Here is a 22,424-nt window from a genome sequence, read left to right as displayed (position 1 = left end):
TGCTTGAAGTAGACTTGGACCAGGCGGAGTCTCGCCAATACTGCAATCGTCCTGGGGGTCATCAGGGCGTCCTGCCAGTCCTCATCCTCCAGAGCCCCAAGCCAACCATCCCACTTCTCGCGGAGTAGGGAAAGGGAATTAGGGGTATTGTTAGTGAGGGAACGATAAATCCGAGAGACTCCACCCCTCCCCAAATCCCCAGTCAGAACTTGCGCCTCGGGCAGGCAATATTCGGGCAGGGACGTGCGATCTGTAATGTGGGAGTGAAGGGCGTGACGCAGTTGCAAATATCGAAAGAATTTATAGAGGGATGGAGGGAGTGTCTGGTCTGTAAGTCTTGAATGGATCGGATGTGAGTACCACTCCAGACATTGCCCAACAAGGTTACCCCAATGAGATCCCACTGCCGGAACCCTGACAGGGAGGCGACTTCACGAAGCCTAGTGCTGATCGTATTATTTTTAATCATATGTCTGCTTATGCTCGCAAAAATGCTGCACCTTATAGCATGTTAAAATAAATATTTTAAACTTTGTGTCTTTGTGCTGACGCCTTCCCAGCCCGGCGCCCCAGCCACCGCAGGGCCGCCCACCTCGAACGCCGATCCAGCCCGGCGCCCCAGCCGCCGTAGGGCCGCCGGACTCTATTTTCGCGCCGGTTTTTGCCACGACCCCGCCCCCCGCCTGCTGATAGGACAACGCGTTCCCCGCCTCACAGCTGACCCGCCCTCACGGATCCCTTCTTATGATGCCCCCTCAGCGACCGCGCAGCGGACGCGCCGACTGAGCGCCGATGGTGCGCCAAAGGTGCGCCCGTCTGCGCCCGTCCGCGCCTGGACCGCGCCCAGTGCCAGGACTCCTGGCCCCCGCAGCTCCCAGCCCACCCGCCGGACGTACGACGCCGCCACCCTCAACGCACTCAACGACGGACGAGTCCCGGGATGCTACCGTGCCACCCCGAGACGCTCCCACGGACCCTTCTGCTGTACTGCCTGCAAGTTCACCTGCATCCGGACCTGCATCGCACAAGCACCCGCCAAGACGAACAACAGCAGCAACCACCTCAAGTGCATCCTGCTCAACACCCGCTCAGTCCACAGACACGCCATCGAACTCTGGAACCTCATCGACACCACTGCTCCTGACGTTGCCTTCCTCACGGAGACCTGGATGAACGCCTCCTCAGCGCCCGACACCGCCATCGCCATCCCAGAGGGCTACAAGATCACCCGGAGGGACCGCACCGCCAACCAGACAGGAGGAGGCATCGCCATCATCCACAGGGACACCATCCGCATCACGACCTACACCGACGACATCCTGACTACCCCCGAACACCTACACTTCCAGATCCACACCGACCCGAAGACCACCCTCAGAGGCACCCTGATCTACCGACCCTCGGGACCACGCACCCAATTCAGCGAGGACATCGCCGACTTCGTCAGCCCGCATGCCCTCCCCTCCGCTGACTACATCCTCCTGGGGGACCTTGACTTCCACCTGGAGAACAACAACGACCGCAATACCACCACCCTGCTCAACAACCTCGCCATCCTGGGACTCAAGCAACTGGTGACCACCCCCACCCACCTCGCCGGACACACACTTGACGCCGTCTTCTCATCCAGCAAAGACATCGCCTTCAGCCACGCCACAGGACTCCACTGGACGGACCACAGCTGCGTCCACTTCACCTTCAGAAGAACAACGACCCACCACCACCAGCAACAGGTCGCCCGCAGAAGCTGGAGCAAGATCACAGCCGACCAGCTCGCCGCTTCCCTGAGCCAGCACCCTCCCGCCAGCTCAGCGAACCCCAGCCAGGCCGCCGACAACCTCACGAAGTGGATCAGCAACTGCGCGGACGAACTCGCCCCACTAAGGACCCCGCCCAGCAGACCCGGCAGCAAGAAGGCCCCGTAGTTCACCGACGAACTCAAGAGCTCCAAGAAGAACTGCCGAGCCCTCGAGAGAGCCTGGAGAAGGGAGCCAACACCGGACAACATGACCACCCTCAAGCTTGCCACCCGGAAGCGTCACCAACTGATCCGTGACACCAAGAAAACTGCATTCAAGGACCGGTTGGATAACAACGCACACAACAGCAAGGAACTCTTCAACATCGTGAAAGAGCTCTCCAACCCCAACGCCGGAAACAACGACATCACCCCATTGTAAGAACTCTGCAACTCCCTCGCCTCCTACTTCCACAACAAGATCGCGGACATACACAACAGCTTCAACACCCAACCGACGGACGCCACGTCCAACTCGACCGAACCACCGCCCCCCACCACCACCCTCCGCGCCTGGACTCCGATCTGCACCGAAGAAACCGTCCGCATCATGAACTCCATCCACTCCGGATCTCCGACCGACCCCTGCCCTCACCATGTCTTCAACAAGGCCGACGCCGTCATCGCACCCCACCTGCGGGACGTCATCAACACCTCCTTCACCACCGCCACCTTCCCTGAGAGCTGGAAGCATGCCGAACTCAGCGCTCTACTCAAGAAACCAACAGCGGACCCCACCGAACTCAAGAATTACCGCCCCATCTCGCTGCTCTCGTTCCCAGCCAAAGTCATCTAAAGACCGTCAACAAGCAGCTGGCCGCCTTCCTCGAGACGAACGGATCCCTCGACCCCTCACAGTCTGGCTTCCGAGCCAACCACAGCACCGAGACCGCCCTCATCGCTGCCACCGATGACATCCGAACCCTGATGGACAACGGAGAAACAGCGGCCCTCATCCTACTAGACCTCTCCGCGGCCTTCGACACCGTCTGCCACCGCACCCTAGTGCAGCGCCTCAGCAACGTCGGAATCCAGGAGAAGGCGCTGGAATGGATCATCTCCTTCCTCGACGGAAGAACACAGAGAGTCCGTCTACCACCGTACAAGTCAGAGGCCACCGAAGTCATCTGCGGCGTCCCTCAAGGATCCTCGCTGAGCCCAACCCTCTTCAACGTCTACATGAGCCCCCTCGCGGCCATCGCACGCCAACACAACCTCAACATCATCTCCTACGCCGACGATACCCAGCTGATCCTCTCCCTGACCAACAACCCCGCCGCCGCCAGAGCCAACCTTCACGAAGGAATGAAAGAGGTAGCCGAGTGGATGTCGACCAGCCGCCTGAAGCTGAACTCGGACAAGACGGAAGTCCTCATCCTGGGATCCTCGCCCTCCGCCTGGGACGACTCCTGGTGGCCCCCCGCCCTGGGCACCGCACCCAAACCGACAGACCACCCACTCAACCTGGGCTTCATCCTGGACTCCTCCCTCTCCATGACCAGACAAGTCAACGCCGTCTCCTCGTCGTGCTTCAACATCCTGCGCATGCTACGGAAGATCTTCCGGTGGATCCCCATCGAGACCAGGAAGACTGTCACCCAGGCACTCGTCACCAGCCGACTGGACTACGGCAACGCCCTCTACGCCGGAACCACCGCCAAGCTCCAGAAGAGACTCCAACGGATCCAGAACGCCTCAGCCAGACTCATCCTCGACATCCCACGACACAGCCACATTTCCGGACACCTAAGAGACCTGCACTGGCTCCCGGTCAACAAGAGAATCACCTTCCGTCTCCTTACCCACACACACAAAGCTCTCCACGACCAAGGCCCGAGCTACCTCATCAACCGCATCAACTTCTACGCTCCCAAACGACACCTCCGATCAGCCAGTCACGCCCGCGCTGCCGTCCCCCGCATCCGAAGAGCGACAACAGGAGGAAGGTCCTTCTCCTACCTGGCCGCCAAGACCTGGAACTCCCTCCCGACCGACCTGCGCCTGACCCAAGACCACCTCGCCTTCAGGAAGAAGCTCAAGACCTGGCTGTTCGGGTAGCAGCAGTACACCCCCCCCCCCCCCCCTCCCTAGCGCCTTGAGACCCTCCGGGTAAGTAGAGCGCTCTATAAATGCCTATGATTGATTGATTGATTGATTGATTTTTTACCCATGTTGTGGACTGGTATGAGAATATAACGTAAGAGTGTTCTTGATTCCCACCATTCCTGAGAGTAACCTAAGTCGCATGTTCTAGGTTGTCTAATCATTGGTACCTTTGCTATAGGACGAAGAGCTAATATGACACTGATGCTAGTCGGTTAGGGGTTCTAGGTACTGAGGTGAGTTTTTTGATCCACCACAATTCACTGATGTCCTGCAACAAGAGTTTCTATCTTGGTTACAAAAACATGCAATAGAGCCTCATCAAGGCACAGGGGTTTACTCCCTCTATTTCCTAATACCAAAAAAGTACGGGTCACTCAGGCCCATATTGGACTGAGACCCCTAAACCTTCACATTCAATCGGATCACTTCCACATGGTCACTCTCTAACAGGTGTTCCCACTACTTCAACAAGGCGACTTTCTCTCCACTCTAGATTTAGAGGACGCTTACTTTCACACTTTCATGCATCCCGCTCACAGGACATATCTTATGTTTGTGGTAGACGGTTAACACTACCAATTCAAGGTCCTCCCATTCGGGGTGACTACAGCACCCAGAGTCTTCACCAAGTGCCTAGCAGTAGCTGCGGCCCACTTACAAAAACAGCACATTCATGTCTTTCCTTATCTGGACAACTGGCTCATAAAAGCCAACTCACACAGCAGCTGTGTGCAACACACAAACAAAACAACACAATTGCTTCACGGCTTGGGATTTACTGTAAACCTCACCAAATCCCACCTCCAACCGTCCAGCATACAACAATATCTAGGGGCTATGATAGACACTTCAAAAGCTCTAACACACCCCAACCTAGTTAGGGTAAACACCATACAAGCTCTAATAACGAAATGTCAGCCTCAACACTCACTCCCAGCTCGAGTGTTCATGCAGCTAATCTGGATGATGTCCTCCTGCATTCTCATCGTCCCTGATGCAAGTCTTCAAATGTGTACCTTACAGGAGTGTTTGGCACCTCAGTGGAACCAGGCTCAAGGCCAGCTAACCGTTCTGGTGTTGGTAGACAACCGCACCCATCGCTTTCTGCGGTGGTGGAACACACAAAACCTTTCCAAAGTGCAGCCATTCCTCGACCCAGTTCCACAGATAGGGCTAACAGCAGACACATCGCTCATCGATTCGGGAGTTCATCTTCAAACCCATACCATTCGGGCATGTGGACCCCTCAACAAAAATAATCCCACATAAATTACCTGGAATTGTTAGCGATATTCGTAGCATTAAAATCTTTTCAACTCCACCTTGTAGGCACAACTGTCCTGGTCCATACAAACAACATAACAGCAATGTATTGCATACAAAAACAGGGGGAGACACATTCTGCAGCTTTCACACCTAGCTCAAAGCATATTGAGACGGGCCATTCCTCACAACATATATCTCCTTGCAGAACACCTCCCAGGAGTACACAATCAGATTGTGGATCTGCTCAGTTGTCAGAGACAAGAGATCCACGAATGAGAACTTCATCCTCAAGTTCTCCTTCCATTCTTTCAAATGTGGGGCACCCAGATATAAACCTGTTCGCCACACACCAAAACGCCCAAGCTTCACATCCAGGTATCCACACCCATTGTCTAAGGCAATGTGCTATGGATGAACTAGTCAGGCTAATTTGCTTGCCCTTCTACGCCTCTCCCGCTCCTTCCACTAGTGGTTCGGAAGCTCAAACAGCATTCCCTCACAATGATCCTGATTGCTCCAACATGGACTTGACAGCCATGGTTCACATCCAACTTGGAACTATCAGTAGTTCCTCATCAAAAGCTACGCCTCTCACCCAAGCATCTCACTCAGAACCATGGAGAGATAAGACATCTAGATCCCAGTCAACTCAACCTTGCGATCTGGCACTGAAATATTAGTTTGGCTCCCTCAATTTCCTGCCAGACTGCATGAGCATTATTAAAGAGGCTAGACGTCCTACCACTAGAGCTTACTTTGCCACAAAGTGGAAAATATTTGTAATTTAATGTACAAGTAACATCATCCCACTAGATGCTTCTATTAAAAACATCTGCTACCTTTTGCATCTACAATAATGTAACCTAGAGGATACATCCATTAGACTACACCTCGCTGCAATAGCATCCTATCTCCAAAACAGACAACACAAGTCTTTGTTTAGGGTACCAGCTATCAAAGCATTTATGGAAGGGCTTAAAAGAATAATTCCACCTAGAGTTCTGCCCTCTCCAGTATGGAACTTAAATGTGGTCCTTACCAGACTCCTGGGATCCCCCATTTGAACCTCTGCATAAATGTGAATGACAATTTATCACTTTGAAAGTAGCTTTCCTGCTTGCGATCACCTCTCTCAGAAGAGTCAGTGAACTCCAGGCATTAACCATACATGAACCATTTCTACAAATCCATCATAATAAAGTGGTTCTTGGGACTAACCCAAAATTTCTACCTAAAGTAGGGTCTGCTTTCCACCTTAACCAGTCTGTAGAACTGCCAGTATTTTTCCCTGTACCAGACTCAGTAGCAGAACGGGCTCTTCAAATGCTAGACGTAAAAAGAGCGATACTTTACTACATTTAAAAAACAAAATCCTTTAGAAAGACTTTTTGTGGCTTACTCCCCACCTCATAAGGGCAATCCTATCTCAAAAATAGGGATTGCAAGGTGGATTGTTAAATGCATCCAAATATGCTACGCTAAAGCCAAACGCACATTACCCTTCCCCCTAAAGCTCACTCCACACGTAAACTAGGGGCCTCTATGGCCTTCTTAGGCCACATTCCCCTAGATGACATCTGCAAAGCAGCAACTTGGGCTACACCACACACCTCCACAAAACACTACTGTGTAGACGTGCAGGCAAAATAACAAACTAGTGTGGGCCAGGCTGTATTAAGAACACTTTTTCAAACCACTGCAACAGATGCAGGTAGCCACCGCTAAAGAGGTAACTGCTGTATATTCTTTGCATAAGTATATGATCTACAGCTCATATGCCTCGAACGGAAAATGCTACGTACCAGTATACATCTGTTCTTGGCGTGTAAAGTTGTAGATTCGTATATGCCCCCCGCCCCAATACCTCAATCTGTTCCAGTATTATCTTACGTAGATGGACATACATGGACTTACATGGGCATCTTTTTCTATTTCTTACTAACTCCATCATAACCCTCCATGGCAAAACAATCTAGAGATGGAGTTGATGCCCATGTGCACTATCGTCCTAAGGAGGAGTCACCTACCTCGTGACTACAAAGATTTCTTCCAAGACAAAATCAAAGGGCAAACATCCGAGCCCAACACCAGATGGCAATCTATGCATAAGTATATGAATCTACAGCTCTACATGCCAAGAACAGATGCATACTGGTAAGTAGCATTTTCCTTTTAGTTGCCATCCCATCTGCTAGAAGAGCCAGTGAATTAAAGGCCCTGAGCTGTGACCCCAGGGACGGACGCTTGGATAGATCCATCTAGATGATTTTTTGGTCTAACATAATCAATCCTTCTCTTAGGCAGGGTGTTGCTGTGAAATCTGTTCTACAGGTAGAAGTGCCCATCAGAAGAAAGTTACTTACCTGCAGTAATGATCTTTCTGAAGACTACTCTAACTGTCTGCAGATGCCTCAACGACCTGCCCACCTCCCTATTTAATGAATGGTTTATAGGGAAAGTTAACAAGAATGTGAGACGTGTGGAGTTTGAGCTTTGCATGACGGGAAATTCCAGAGTATGAATAGAATAGGCACAACATAGGCATGGTTCAAATTGAGCAGGGAATTAGCTCAAGGTTCACATTCTGGCAAAGTATTTTAAAGGAGCCATCCAAGGTATGAACTTTTCAGGAAGACACCCAAGTAAGAAATTGACCGAATGCATGGCTTATACATACCATCTGAGCTCATCCAAAGGCCTTGCTCAAAAACTAGACAGTAAGACATCTTACAGGAAATGTTAAAGGGTGCATACAATTTGACATATATTTATACCCCTGGAAGCTAAAATGTATATCCTCCTTCTACATTTGTGAATGTATGCCTAGCCATATCCGTTGCTGGCTTACCTGATGTAGCTACTAGAGGTTCAATACATATAGAATAATTCTGCATACTAATCTGACTTTGATTCCTGTAGCACTTTATGATTTTCACATAATGTGCCTGTTTTGAGATTTCTTGCCCCAGTCCCTCCCACAGAGCAGAAACGAAACTGCATTTGTCCCACAGAGCGGAAACCGAACTGCATTTGTTAGAAAGGCTGAAAAGGAGGGGGAGGCATTTATTCTGTTTTGCATTTGTTAAAAGATACCTTTGCTTCTACATAGTTAGAACTTGTCCTTTCAGACTATCAAACCACCTCTTTTTGTATGAACACCCTACAAATGCTGTACACCTTAAGACATCACCAGATGGTTGCTATTACAATTACGTTTTGCCACAATAAAGCCAACTGTAATTTGTAAGGACGAGATGGGGCACAATCCACTAGAGATGTCTTTGTGACAGTAGCTCTGTATACTGGAGTTTCAGTGGCTATCTGGAAAAGCTGCTACACCTTCACAAGGAACTGCTGTTTAGGCCCAAATCAGTAATGGAATATGCGTCGAGATATGCAGTTCTTCACAAACTGTTTTCAATAATACAAGACTTTCTATCACTCCTTCCTTTGTTATTGCTTGTACAGCTTCCTATATGGATTCCAGCATATGGCTCCTTTAAAAAAAAATCTAATGCGGCAGAAGAAATATGCGGCTTATCTGTAACTACACTTCTCGGATCCATATCTGAGAATTTCGTGTAATGTATTTCAGAGTCCAATTTTGGCACTATGTTAGATATCAGTAGCCAGTTAATATCTTGCCTTCTTATAAGGGTGAAACCGCAAGTTGTGCTGGCCGCTATTCCTTTAGGGAAATATTAAGCCTACCTGCGTTAACACATCTTGTAAACTTGCTGAGGACTAGTGCCCCTCTGGTTGAAATGTATTCCAAGAACAAGATTTCTAGGAAAGTGTGGGAATTTACGCTTTTTTCATTACATCTCCAGAACAAAGCTGTGTAATGCTGCACATGGTGCTGTTGCCTTAAAGGCCATTTGCATCAGTTTAAAGAACTCATCTTGGGTCCTTCATTTCTCTAAATGACTCTTCTCAATTCTTTTCAGGCTGTTTGCTGTAAAGATGGGTACCACTGTTGCCCTTCCGGATACAAATGTGTCGGTGATACATGTGAAAAGGACAAGGCTTTGCGCTGGCATAAGAAATCTACAAAAAAGAACCTGAAGATGACCATCCTATGAGAAGAGAGAATTGCTGCCTCTATTCCAGTTCCCCTTTACACCCCTTCCCCTACCAACTGTACAAAATGATGTAATTAATTGTGGGTTTTTTAAAAATGAATTTATCTTTCTGATCACCTGTGAGTATTCAGATTCTGAATGGGAGTGCAATGCTGGAGGAAGTTGGATGGACAGTAGTTTCACAGTTTGTGGTTACCAGTTGGATACCCACTGCTTAGGGACTTGTGCAGATGCCTGTGTGACCTTCCTATTTAATCCAGATCTTTCTACATATCCCCCCTTATGCCATAATTCTGAATGGTTATCTGACTGGATAGCCATGTATGTTCTGGAACTAACTCTAAATGGTGCCACTGTTTTCATTCCCTACATGCATGTTCTCTTTCATCATGAACCTTTAACTCAATCTGCTGATAGTGTTAATTGTACAGACTTACTTTGCTCCCCTTTGTGACGTTATCTGATACTCTGACACTGTAGCAATCCCTTGTTGGTAATAATCGATCACTGTGTGTGCCCTCTTAATAGTTTACCTGTGTGTCTACCACTTTATCCCAAACCTTAATATATTGCTTAGCTTTAAGCCCCTTACACCATATGAGTGGCTTTCTCAGGTCCCATAGCGTGTCTACTTTACATTCTTTTCCTGCTTCTTCAAGGTCTTCATGGTGGTGGATTTCCAGTGTTATTTTTTCTTTAAAGGACACACTCTATGTTCTAATACGTCTATTTGAATATCTAAACCTTCATAGCCAGTCTGAGGTGCGGACTACTAACCTGATCATACTTACCATAGACAGCATAAAGTTTCACAAGTGAACTAATGTGAATAAGCGGATTTTTTCAGTCCTGTTTTAGACTGATATTTACAGACATTGAGCATATATAGTACCTTTGTGGCAAGGCTCCTTTCGAAGTTCAGTTTTCGTTAACGGGTTAAAATTTATTTTCTAGGGTTTATATGTGGGAGGTCAGGCTTTAGTGCTGATGTTGTACAGTGTGAGCTTCTTAACCGCAGCTCCTGAATGGCATAATCTTGCTAGCAACTGCCTCAAATTACTGTTAACTTTTACCTTTGGAAAAAAAACTGACTCCATTTTTGTGGAGGTGATCTGCAAAAAGCAGTCACTGATCATTGGCTCTTTACCATAGTGTTCTTTATCATTGGAAAAGTCAGTGTTTTTCTTGGTATTTCTCTTATTCGTGGTGACAAAGTTTGTGGGTGGTTTGTTAGTTGTGTGTTCGGAAGCTAATAATTCGGCTAATAATTCAACAGTGAAGTTCTTGGTGAACTGATTCCTACTCACCCGCATGGTTGTAAAGCCCATTTTGTTTCTCATGCACCTTCCTGTATTTCATATTATCCTCCTTGTAGGAACAAACCAATTCAGAAAGCTTATATGATTCTTATTATTGTGAAAGCAATCGTCTAATGGATGTCTGAACCCTGTTATTTTCATGGTACCCAAGCAGCTTCTATACTATTTGGACCATGGATTTAGGCAGGTAGCAAACAGAATGTATAACCATCTTCAATGCTTGTAATTTGGACTACGTTTTGGGCTAATCCTTTTCTGGACTGGGGCGGAGTTCTTCTTGGAAGTAAATCTAGAAGTTCATAATCTGATCTGTCTATACTTTAATCCTCATGGCATTTCAGTCTTGATTGTTGTGGGTAAGTAAGCCAGAGAGAAAGCTCTTATTGCTTGCAGTCAAGACTATTGCTACATTTATTTAAATCAAATCTCTGGCTATTGTCCCAGTAAGTTTAAAATCCAATCGTAATACCTCAAAACTCCACACAGAAAACAGAGAAAATATGGACTTAAATGTCAGTTTTCCTTGGTCTTTTGCTTGGTCGATTTAAAATGGTGGCCTTTCTAGCTCAGTGGAGATAACTAAATATCAATTGAGTCATTTACAAAAACATCCACAAATCTGAAGTGAAAAACAGGCATGTGATTTCGGGCCTGTGCATTTGAGGAATGTTCATCATTTTTGCAGTTTAATGTTTTCATTAGTTTAGTTCATCACAATCCATTATAGTACATTTAACTGATCTATGCAACTAGATGGCTGCATGGTGCTGATATGCTTCTTTATTTCTTTGTTAGCCAACCCACCAACAAGTTGTAGCACTCCATATTGGTCTTAATAAACCTCATCAGAAGAATGTGATGGTTTCCCAAAAAAACAGAACAGCCTTTCACTTGTTTACATCTTTGTTGCAAAAACAGTGATGTCATTGGTGTGGACCAATTTTTGGTTTGCATAGGTACTTTACCAGTGAAATTAGAATGGTTCTCCGGTATGAATAACCTTTTTGAGAAGGAAATCAGGGACTTTTCTTTAGGAAAAACAGATTTCTAGTTGTATGTCACAGAATGTAAAGTCCCTCCAGAAAAATCTTTCCACTGCTTCTAAAAACTTAAATTAATTTGTAGCTCTGTCGCTGGCATTTACCACCTTATTGGCTGATGTACAGATTAAATGCATCACGTTTGCTGCATGAAACCTTTCTGAGGTTTAGCAGTTCCATAAAGTAAAGAAAGGGGAATTGCAAGATGACAATTTTCATATCCGGATAGAAGAATAACATTTTTTGACAAATGTGACCCAGTCAGTATTTCACAATGAATCAGTGATTTGAAACCGCAAAACTCTAAATTCAAATCAAATTTTGCTATTTGAAACAATTTTATAAATGAACAATTTCATAGTGAAAATGTCTAAGTTCCGAAATATGTTCTTGACATACATATATATTGCAAAATATTTGGTTTAACATACATTTCATATATTTGAAAACCAGTTTAGAATGTTATGGTAAGGGGTTTATTAAGCGCAACAGCTGCCCCAGCACAGATTTGATCTGGAGCCAAAAATGCAAACATTCAACTTTTCACCATCATTCACTATTGAATGTTTGTCTCTATCCAGATACTTTTCACAATTCTAAACAAAGATTGTCCATCAAAGTTTCAGCAAAATGCCTAAAGTTCTGTGCGGTGTGTTTTAAACTAAAAGTGCACTACTTGTTAAACATGAGTCATTTTAAGAACCAAAATGTTTAGTCTGTTCCTCTTGGTATATAACCATTAAGTTTAACTTTTCTTTAAGGGCCAAAGAACCCTTTTTTTCTTTGTAATTGCTGAACAAATATTTTCCTTGTTGACTTTGAAGGCTACTATGTTTGCACGTGCCCCAATTTTAAAGAATTTGCAATTCAGAATCACATAAATAATCACTAATATTTGAGAGTTGGAAAAAAACCTTCCTTCTGATAGTTTTGTACACTGAAAGAAATGAACTGTGAAATTACAAAACATTCAAAAAATGTAATAAAGAATTGATTCCTTTATGCTTGTTTTTTCTAAATTTGTTGTCTTGTCTCAGTACATGTTGGTATCTCTGCTGAAAGTGCAGCATGCTTCAGACTGAAAAGTGATAATTGTGGACCGCAGCGAAAGATTGACGTAGTATTGTATATTTGCTATCTGAAAGAAACACGTTCGTTATAGATTCCTTACCTTAGAATTACCCCCAGACTTCAGCATTTTTTTTTTCGTCAGCAGTATCTGCACGTCGGAAGGTGGCGTCGTTCGGCTCCGCGTCCATCGTTGGCGTCGTGTCGCCGGGAGGACATCACAGCAGCTACTTGGACATGGCCCTTGCGCGCTGACATCAGTTCTTTCTGTTTCTGCGCCAGCCCGCGCAGATCCGGGAAGAGCGATACCTCCAGTCACTTTTTGACTGGCTTTTTTTCTTGACTTTTGTCGACTTCTTGTTTGAGTCTTCGACTCCTGGTGCACGAAGGATGCCTGGTTTCAAGGCCTGCGGTTCCTGTAACCGACTGATGTCGGTAATAGATCCGTACCGCGTGTGCCTCTTTCACCTGGAGCACGACCCCATGCCGTGCTCCGACTGCCGGTCGATGGCACTGAAGGCTTTGCGGGAGCGGTGCCGAAAGCTGCTTGAGCGCCGGCAATCGGCTCTGCGGCGTTCCAGGTCCCGGCCGAGAGGGAGGTCGAGGGACCGGTCGTGGAGCCACCACCATTCGTCAGTCATCGAAGTCTTTGCAATCTTGGTCGGGTAAGTCGAAGCATAAGAAGTTGAAGAAACTTTGTCGCTCTTCCACTTTCTTCTCGTTGGTCAGCCGATCCAACGCGGGATGCGGGTGGTGCCCCCCCTGCGTCTGTCTGAGCTGCCTGAATAGTCGACTCCTCGTTTCCCTCCCTCTCCGGGACCCGGAGCGACTCCCTCCCAGCTTTGTACATTCCACGAAGCGATGCATGCAATCTTTGGGCGGCCCTGACCAGCCGGCGCACCTTCGGGCCTGCGGAACCTGTTGGAGGTCCTAGGCCTCCTCTGCTGACAACCCTGGCGCTGCAGGCCCCCCTTGGATCAGGGCCTGGATCAGCACTGGTTAACCTCCATTACGCCTCCACCGGCGCCGCTTCCTCCAGCACCATTACGGCATTCAACTCCGGTCGGCCGCCCGGCCGGCGTCGACCCCGGCCTCGGTCCCGATGCGGAGCCGAACCGACGTCGCCCGGCGCCGAGAGGAGTTTTTTGTACCCCTGTCACTCCTGGGGTCCCCTTTCAGCCAGATTGGCACCCAGAGGATGAGTATGTAGACTGGGAGGAGTCAGGAGACCCTTTAGCTCAGTGATTCCCAAACATTTTCGACCTGTGGCTCCCTTGACCTAATTGGCAGTTGGCCTAGGCTCCTCATTGTCACTTCTTTTTTTTATCGCTGGGGGGGATGTAAGCCCGACCACGGGAGTACTTCCCGTTTTCTCCCTGAAATTAATTGGGATGGAGCTGATGAAGGTATTATAATCATATTTGTAGCAAAATTTAAATATAACAGTCATTTAATAAGCACTTTAATTGTTTAAGTTAGAAACTATACAATATGAATTGCCAAATATGTTTCCATGACTTAACCTTTTTTTAACCACCAATAAGGAAGCTTGCATTCTGTTTATGGTCAGTTAATGATGAAACTTTCAGTTATGAAAAAGCTAAAGCGTCTTCTATTCCCTCATCCTTTTAGTTTCTCGACCTCTTGTCGAAGCCTTTTTTCTTCAGACATTCTTTTTCTCCCCTCTCTGTCCTGCTTTTCTTCTCTTCCTCTTTGAATCTTTCACACTTTGTTTTACCCTGTAGATTCCATCTTCCACCTGGGGGGCTTGTCCTTGTTTTCTCAGACTGAAAGTCTTGGTGTCACTTTTAGTTTCCTGTATTTCTCTCATTCCTCTGTAGCATTCCTCTTCCCATAAATAAAACCTAGGTGGCCCAGTCTAGGGTGAATTAACCACATGCGCGCTAGCGGAATTCCGCTCCTACGCTGAGATTTTCAAAAGCGCATGTTACGTGACGAGCTGGGCTCGTCATCAGCGTGCGAGGAGGCTACGCCATGACGAGCCCAGCTCGTCATCAGCGTGGAAGGGGTTAACAGCCTCTCCGACGCCCAGGTTGCTGAAGTCTGAGCTAAACTTGCATATCAGCGCTGTGATGTCTTATCCAAGGTAGTAAGCACTATATCCATTCAATTAAAATAAAATTAGAGAGACCTTATTTGGCCCAAAAGGAAAGTAAGAGGCGTGTTTGAGGCTGTTCACCTTTTCAGCAGCGACAATGTCTGAACATAAATACTGTAACAGTAACTTGCTGTACCCTTGTATCATGCTACTTTCGTAAAGCGCTCTGATACCTACCGGCCATGTCTGCGCTATATAAAATAGCAAATAATGCAGAGCGACAGCTTCAACTCAAAGTTGGGGAGATCTGAGAGCACAATCCTAGTTAATAGATTTTTAACAGCTTTGCCCTCTAATTTTTTTTTAATGCAAAATGTTCCTAGAAATAAAGAATTTTTACCTATTAACAATGCAAGGTGGTCTTTTAGTCGAGTCGGCTGTGCTTCTTCAGATATTAGCATTGTTCCATCTGAAATGTTTGGTATCCTCGATTACAATGTAAACATATGAATATGTGTATGAAGCAGGGAATGGAACGATCAAATAATTAATTGGTGAATTTGCAAGGAGGGGTAAACGTGCTTGAAGAAACGCATATTGTTCTGTACAGAGGTGACCTGCCATTTTTTATATACCTGACTAAAAGCTGCAGGCCCAGGGTTACCAACTCTGGCCTTTAACACCAGCTCAATTATCTGGCATTACAGAGTTTCGGGCCACAATGGGGAATAAATTCAATTTCAGAATCAACAGAATATTCAACTCATGCAATCCTTGAAGTCCAGGTACTTCTCTGTTTATATTTCCCACTTGCTTTCAGCAAGTGAAAAATGTGAGCAGAAATGCACTTTGTTTCATTGTTTTTTAACTCGACAATCGTGTAAAGATTGTAATTGTGCAGCAGTAATTAACCAAAACATAATGCAGAAATAACCACGCCAGACCACTCAGAATGCACTGGCTTGTAAATTCCGGCGCAGCATTTCTTCACACGAAAGAAGTACAGTTATAGCAGCCTGCTTATATATATTACACAGCCTTGGGGGTCACAAGTTTGTCATGTTCCCCTTCTTTACAGTTAAACTGAAAGAAAGAAGTATTCTAGTGTGCAAACAACCTGTTATCTACTTTTAATTTGCGAAGAGGGTCACCGGAGGCGAAGCAGAACATCTGAAAGAAACAGGTTAGTGTTGGATTCCTTACCTTAGAATATTTCCAGGCATCGGACTGGATACGGAAAGTTTTGCTTAGCAGTACTCCAGCATCGTCCACGGCTCCGCGTCCGTCGGCGTCGTGATCGCCGGGATGATGTCATCGGAGTACTTAGACGCCGCCCTCGCGCGCTGACGTTAGTTCTTCTTTTTTCCGCACCAGCAAGCGCAGATCCGGGAAGAGCAGTACTCCTAGTCAATTTTTGACTAAACTTTTTGATCTCTTTTGGATCTTCCCGAGTCGATACCTCGACTCTCGGTGCCGATAGTGATGCCCAGGTTCAAACCCTGCGACGATTGTAACCGCTTGATGTCGGTTACCGACCCCCATCCTCGGTGCCTTTACTGTCTCAGGGCTGACCACGTTGACAAGTCGTGCCCAGACTGCTGGGCCTTGACGTCGAAAGCTAGGCGGGGGAGGTCCTGTAAGCGTTCCGGCAGTCGGCCCGCTCCGCTAGAGGTCCCGGTCCAGGAGGAAGTTGAGGGACCGGTCGCGGGCCACAGTCATCACAGTTCGGCGAGTCGAGAACTCTCGTTGGGCTCCAAGTCCTCAGGTAAGTCGAGGCACAAGAAGTCGAAGAAGCGACATCGCTCTTCTGACTCCTCCCGACGCTTGCGCGAAGCGGCCTGGGGTTTGGGCGACACCGCCCACGCGGCTCCGCCAGAGCCGCAAGTGCTGCATCCAGCTTCACACCCACCGGTCCCTGGGCTGCACGCGACGCGGAAGGAGATCAGCGCCTTTCTCACATCCATGAGGTCGCGCTTCCCTCCGTCTGAACCCGCCGAGGTGCCTTCGGGCCCCGCGGGTCCGTCTGGGAGCCCAAGCGGGCTGGCGCCGTTATGTGCTTCGGCGCCGTCGACGACTCTGGTCCTGACGCCGCAGGGCTCCTCAGGATCCAGGCCTAGATCCGTGACGACGCCGGTCGACCTTACGACCCTCCGCCGGTGCCGTCACCAAGGGTGTTGCACCCAGTGCTGTCCCCGGCGGCGTCATCCCCGATCCTTCACCCCGGTCCGGATCCGGCATGGGACTGGCGCCGCCCAGCGCTGTTTTCACCGATCAGTAAGCCGTTCGATGACCCGACTCTATCCTTTATTCCGGACTATCAGGAGATGGATGACGAGGGAGATTGGGAGGGGTCTGAGGACCCTCTGGCACTGCAGTGCCAGTTGAGCCAGGATTTGGCAGACAAGCTGGGGGAGGCCAGTGGTCTTGACACTTCGCCCGACACTGGATTTGACTCACCTCCTACCGGGGCTACGGAGGAGGGGGCTGCTTACAGCGTGGTGTTGACTAGAGCAGCCAAGGCCTTGGCTCTTGAGCTCCATGTCGTGGCCATGAGGACTAACCTCCTCACTGAGGTGCTCAAACCGCAGGCAAGCTCCTCAGAGCCTCTCCTGCCGTTTAACGAAGCCCTCACTGACAAGCACCCCCAACAGGCCTCCCGGTAGATCGGAACGTGGCCCAACGCCACCGTCCGGCTCCGGGTGACCCCAACTTCCTGTCCGTTCACCCAACCCCTGAGAGCTAGGTGGTCCAGGTCTCTACCTCCCAGACCGCATTGCCGACCGCTCCTCCGGATCGGGAATCCAAAAGGTACAGTCAGTTCGGGAAGAAACTGTTCTGACTGAGTTTGGGGTTGCGGTCTGTCAACACGGCCTGCCTTTTGGGCCGTTACTCCCACTCTCTGTGGGATATGGTTGCGGAAGTGCTGCCGGAGTGCCCGGCGGAGGTCCAGGCAAAGCTTGCCCAAGCCCTAGCAAAGGGATGGGATGCAGCACGCTATTCGATTCGGTGTGGTCAGGATACCACGGACTCGCTGGGCAGGGCGATTTCGAGGACAGTGGCCGTTCGCCGCCACGCCTGTTTGAGGTCCGCCAACTTTTCGGGGAATGTCCAAGCCCTTCCTTATGGACATCCCCCTTGATTGCCGCCGCCTCTTTGGCGACAAGGCGGACAGTGTGCTGGAGCGTTTCAAGGACTCCAGGGCTACGGCCAAGTCCTTGGGCCTCAGCCAACATCGGCAAACTTCTGCCTTTTGTCCCTTTCGTGGCCAAGAAAGGGGCGCCCCCACACGTCCAGCTAGCCAAAGGCCGCAGAACAGACAACGAGGTCACAGATGTGGTAACCGCCATGGTGGTGCCGGGGGACACCGGCAAGGCCAGTCCACACCCGCCTTTGCAGCATCTGCCTCACAATCCTTCTAGTCTGAATTTTCAGGCCCATTCGATGCTAGTGGGGGGCAGGGTTCGCCATCACCTCCTTCACTGGTGCTCCATCACATCGGACAGGTGGGTGCTGCAAATAGTCCTAAGGGGCTACTCCCTCCACTTCAAGGCGACCCCTCCAGCCATGCCACCTCAGTACCATCGCATGTCGGGGGATCACTTGTGACTTCTACAGGAGGAAGTTACGGCCCTTTTGGCCAAGGGGGTCGTCTAGCGCGTTCCTGGGCCAGAAGTAGGATGTGGTTGCTATTCCCACTACTTTCTGGTACCCAAGAAGGGCAAAAGAGGCCTCGGCCCTATCTTGGACCTTCGGAGCGGCAACGGTTCAAGATGCTGACGTTGGCTCAGGTCCTAGCTGCCCTGGACCCAGAAGACTTGATGGTAGCGTTGGACTTGCAGGATGCATATTTCCACATCTCCGTCTTGCCGGCCCACCGGCGTTACCTGCGGTTCACAGTAGGCCTCAAGCATTTTCAGTTTACCGTGCTCCCCTTCGGCCTTACCAGCTCCGCACGGGTCTTCACGAAAGTGATGGCGGTGGTCGCAGCTCATCTGCGCAGATTGGGGATTTCAGTCTTTCCCCTATCTCGACGACTGGTTGTTGAAGGCGGGCTCCCCCCAGACAGTCGTCCCCCCACCTCCAAACTACGGCCGACCTCCTGCACTCGCTGTGGTTCTCCATCTACGTGCCGAAGTTGCACCTGTGCCCCTCTCAGAAGCTCCTTTTCATCGGAGCGTTTCTGGACTCGGCGCATGTTTCGGGTTTATCCCCCCGAACAGTGGGTTCGGGATATTCAGGCTCTGATTCCGATCTTTCAGCCTTCATCCAGAGTCTCGGTCAGGTTGACGCTGCGGCTCCTGGGGCTGATGGCCTCCTGCATCCTTCTGGTGCATCACGCCCGGTGGTGGATGTGGGCTCTGCAGTGGGACCTGAAGTTTCAGTGGGCACAGCATCAGGGCAACCTGTCCGACCACGTCCGGATCTCGGAGGGCACTGCAAGACAGTTGCGATGGTGGTTCACGAACCGTAATTGCGTCAGAGGCAGATCTCTCTCCCTACCCCAACCGGAGCACGTAGTGGTGACGGATGCTTCCCTCCTGGGATGGAGAGGGCCACATGGAAGAGAGGAAGGAGGCCTCTGGTCTCCGGCGGAGTCCCGGCTCCACATCAACCTTCTGGAGCTGCGGGCGATCCGGCTTGCACTGAAGGCATTCCTTCCCTTTGTCCGGGGAAGTGTAGTGCAGGTGTTCATGGACAACACCACCGCCATGTGGTACTGCAACAAACAGGGCGGGGTGGGTCGTGGACCCTTTGTCAGGAGGCTCTGTGCCTCTGACAATGGCTGGAACGCCAGAGCGGATGAACTCAGCCGCCGGTGCATGATGAATCATGAATGGCGTCTGAACTCAGATGTGGCGCAAGGCCTCTTTCAGCAGTGGGGATAGCCTTGGTTAGATCTATTCGCTACCGAAGAGAACGCGCAATGTCAAAAGTTCTGCGCTTTGGAATTTCCAAGGCGGCACTCGCTCAGAGACGCTTTTCGTCGTGAGTGGATCTGCAGTCTGTTTAAGCCTTTCCGCCTATACCACTTCTGCCCAGAGTGCTGAAGATGATCAGGCGCGACCGGGCCAAAGTCATCCTCGTGGCTCCGGACTGGGCAGGTAGATACTGGTATCCCGAGCTACTCAGCATGTCAGTCGATCCCCCGATTCGTCTGCCTCTTCAGGAGGACCTTCTGTCGCAGCAGCAGGGGACAGTCCTCCACCCGAACCTGTCCAGCCTCCACCTCCATGCGTGGAGATTGAGCGGCGTCAGTTGAGGCCATTTGACTTGCTTCCTGAAGTCTGTGATGTGATTCTGGCAGTCAAATGTGTGGCATGGTGCACAGCAAAGGCTGCGGATCCACTCTCTGCCCCCCTTTCTGAGATTCTCCTCTTCCTCCTTTCTCTTGCCCAGCAGGGCTCTGCTCTGGGCACTCTTAAGGGCTACCTCTCTGCCATTTCAGCCTTCTTGAGGCTTCCTGATCAGCCTTCTCTTTTCAAGTCCCCTGTTGTAAATAGTTTCTTGAAAGGCATCACGCACATGTTTCCTCCTGGTCCTTTCGTGATGCCTCAGTGGGACTTGAACCTTGTTCTAACCATCTGATGTGCGCTCCTTTCGAGCCACCTCACAATTGCCCTCTTCGTCTTCTGATTCTTAAGACTGCATTCCTGGTTGCCATCACCTCTGCCAGGAGAGTGAGTGAGCTCCAGGCTCTATCTTCTAAGCCTCTTTTCCTTTCTGTCCATCGGGACAAAGTTGTCTTAAAAACTCGTCCTTCTTTCCTGCCCAAGGTGGTTACGGCCTTTCACATCGGGCAGTCCATCACCTTGCCCACCTTCTTTCCGCCTCCGCATCCTTCGAAGGAAGAAGAGAGGCTCCACCGTCTGGACCCAAAACGTGCGCTCTCCTACCTTGATCGCACACGCCAGTTCTGGGTGGAAGACCAGCTCTTTGTTGGTTACGTGGCCACGATGAAGGGATGGGCGGGGCACAAATGAACCATCTCTCGGTGGGTCGTGTTGTGCATCAAGGTCTGTTACTCTTTGGCTAGAAATGAGCCCCCTGTTGGGCTGAAGGCCCATTCCACTCGGGCCACGACTGCTTCTACTGCCCTGGGTCGGGGGAGTCCCCTTGCAGGACATCTGTCAGGCAGCTACGTGGGCCTCGCTGCACACGTTTGCTAGGCACTACTGTCTGGACAGCCAGGTCCGGAGAGATGGCTTTTTCGTCCGTTCTGTTCTCCAGCACTTTCTGGTGTGATCTTGGTTCGCAGACCCACCACCGGGGTTGGTATTGCTGGGGTATCTATTCTAAGGTAAGGAATCGAACACTAACCTGTTTCTTTCAGATACACAAGTTACTTACCTTTGGTAACGATATATCTGTAAGAAACAGGGGTTAGTGTTCGATTCCTTACCGGCTGTGACAGGGTGTGCGGACAGGACACGACTACACCAACGGACTGGTGGTCCGCCACCCCCCTCTCACCTTGCCTCTTTTCCCAACAGCTACCAGACTGCACTTGGACCGAAGAACCAGAGTCGGGCTGGCCGGCTGATATCAACACACACGGCCCCTTTAACTGTCCGGACCACGAGGAAGAGTCCACGCCCCTCTCCTTCCGGGAGCGGAATTTGCCCATGCCCATTTGACAGCAGGCCATGCAGGCAAAGAAAAAACCACGGAAAGTATCATTCGACATTTTTTCTGGCCTGGGATATATCTGGATGTGCAGGACTTCTGTGCCAAATGTGAGGTATGCCAAAGAAGAAACACCCATCGACCCAGTGCTGCGCCTCTACAAAGGATGCCCATCATAGGAGTCCCCTTCGAAAGGGTCGGCATGGATATAATAGGACCCCTGCCGAAGACGGGGCGAGGACACCTGTACGCCCTCTTGATCGTCGACTTCGCCACCCGGTTTGTGGAGGCCTTTCCTTTACGGACCACCACAACCTCTGCAATCGCTGAGAAGTTCGTGGAACTGTTCTCCCGTGTGGGGTTTCCCAAAGAGGTGCTTACAGATCAGGGGACCCCCTTCACCTCCAAGCTGATGAAGGAAGTATTTACCTCTCTAGACATCAAGCATCTGAAGACCTCGGTGTACCACCCCCAGACAGATGGCCTCGTTGAAAGGTACAACCAGACACTCAAGGCAACCCTAAAAAAGATGCTGAGCGCTGAAGGGCCCACCTGGGACCGGCTTCTGCCCCTTCCCCTGTATGTCATAAGGGCCCAGAAGCAGAGTAGCTTAGGATGTTCTTCCTTCGAACTATTATACGGAAGACTTCCCAGGTCCCTCCTAGAGATGACGAAGGACATGTGAGAAAACGAAGAATCCCAAGAACAGAAGAGCATGCTGGAATATACCACCCAGCTAAGAACCAAACTGGGAAAGCTACGAGAACTAGCATACTCCACCCTGGAACAACAACAAGAGAGGTATAAAAAGACTTATGACAAGGGAAAGAGGCTGAGCAGAATCGGCATAGAGAAGTGGGCTCTGGTGTTGCTGCCATCCATAAGCAACAAAACCAAGAATGAGTGGCAAGGCCCTTTCCAGGTTATTGACGCCATCGGTCAGACCACCTATAGATTACGCCTGTCATCCACGAAAACACAAACATACCATATTAATATGTTGAAAGAATGGTTGGGGCCCTTACCACTGTCCGGTCATTTTGTCACCCCATCAACATCCCC

General features: G+C 49.5%; 1 protein-coding gene across 11 annotated transcripts in view; it reads left to right on the top strand.

Moving 5' to 3' along the window:
- GRN (granulin precursor) overlaps positions 1-12,610 on the top strand; it is a 1,328,618-nt gene extending 1,316,008 nt beyond the window's left edge. For all 11 annotated transcript variants that reach the window (XM_086923912.1, XM_086923907.1, XM_086923905.1 and 8 more), the window contains one exon: positions 9,118-12,610. In XM_086923912.1, coding sequence (XP_086780038.1) covers positions 9,118-9,252 — 135 coding nt within the window. In that variant the 3' untranslated portion in view covers positions 9,253-12,610. The remainder of the gene's footprint in view (positions 1-9,117) is intronic.
- The last annotated feature ends 9,814 nt before the right edge of the window (positions 12,611-22,424 follow it).

The sequence above is a fragment of the Lissotriton vulgaris genome, chromosome 5, assembly GCF_964263255.1.
Source record: "Lissotriton vulgaris chromosome 5, aLisVul1.2, whole genome shotgun sequence".
Taxonomy (NCBI): domain Eukaryota; kingdom Metazoa; phylum Chordata; class Amphibia; order Caudata; family Salamandridae; genus Lissotriton; species Lissotriton vulgaris.
Note: the sequence above shows the minus strand (reverse complement) of the source record. Positions and strands in the feature narration are given on the sequence as shown.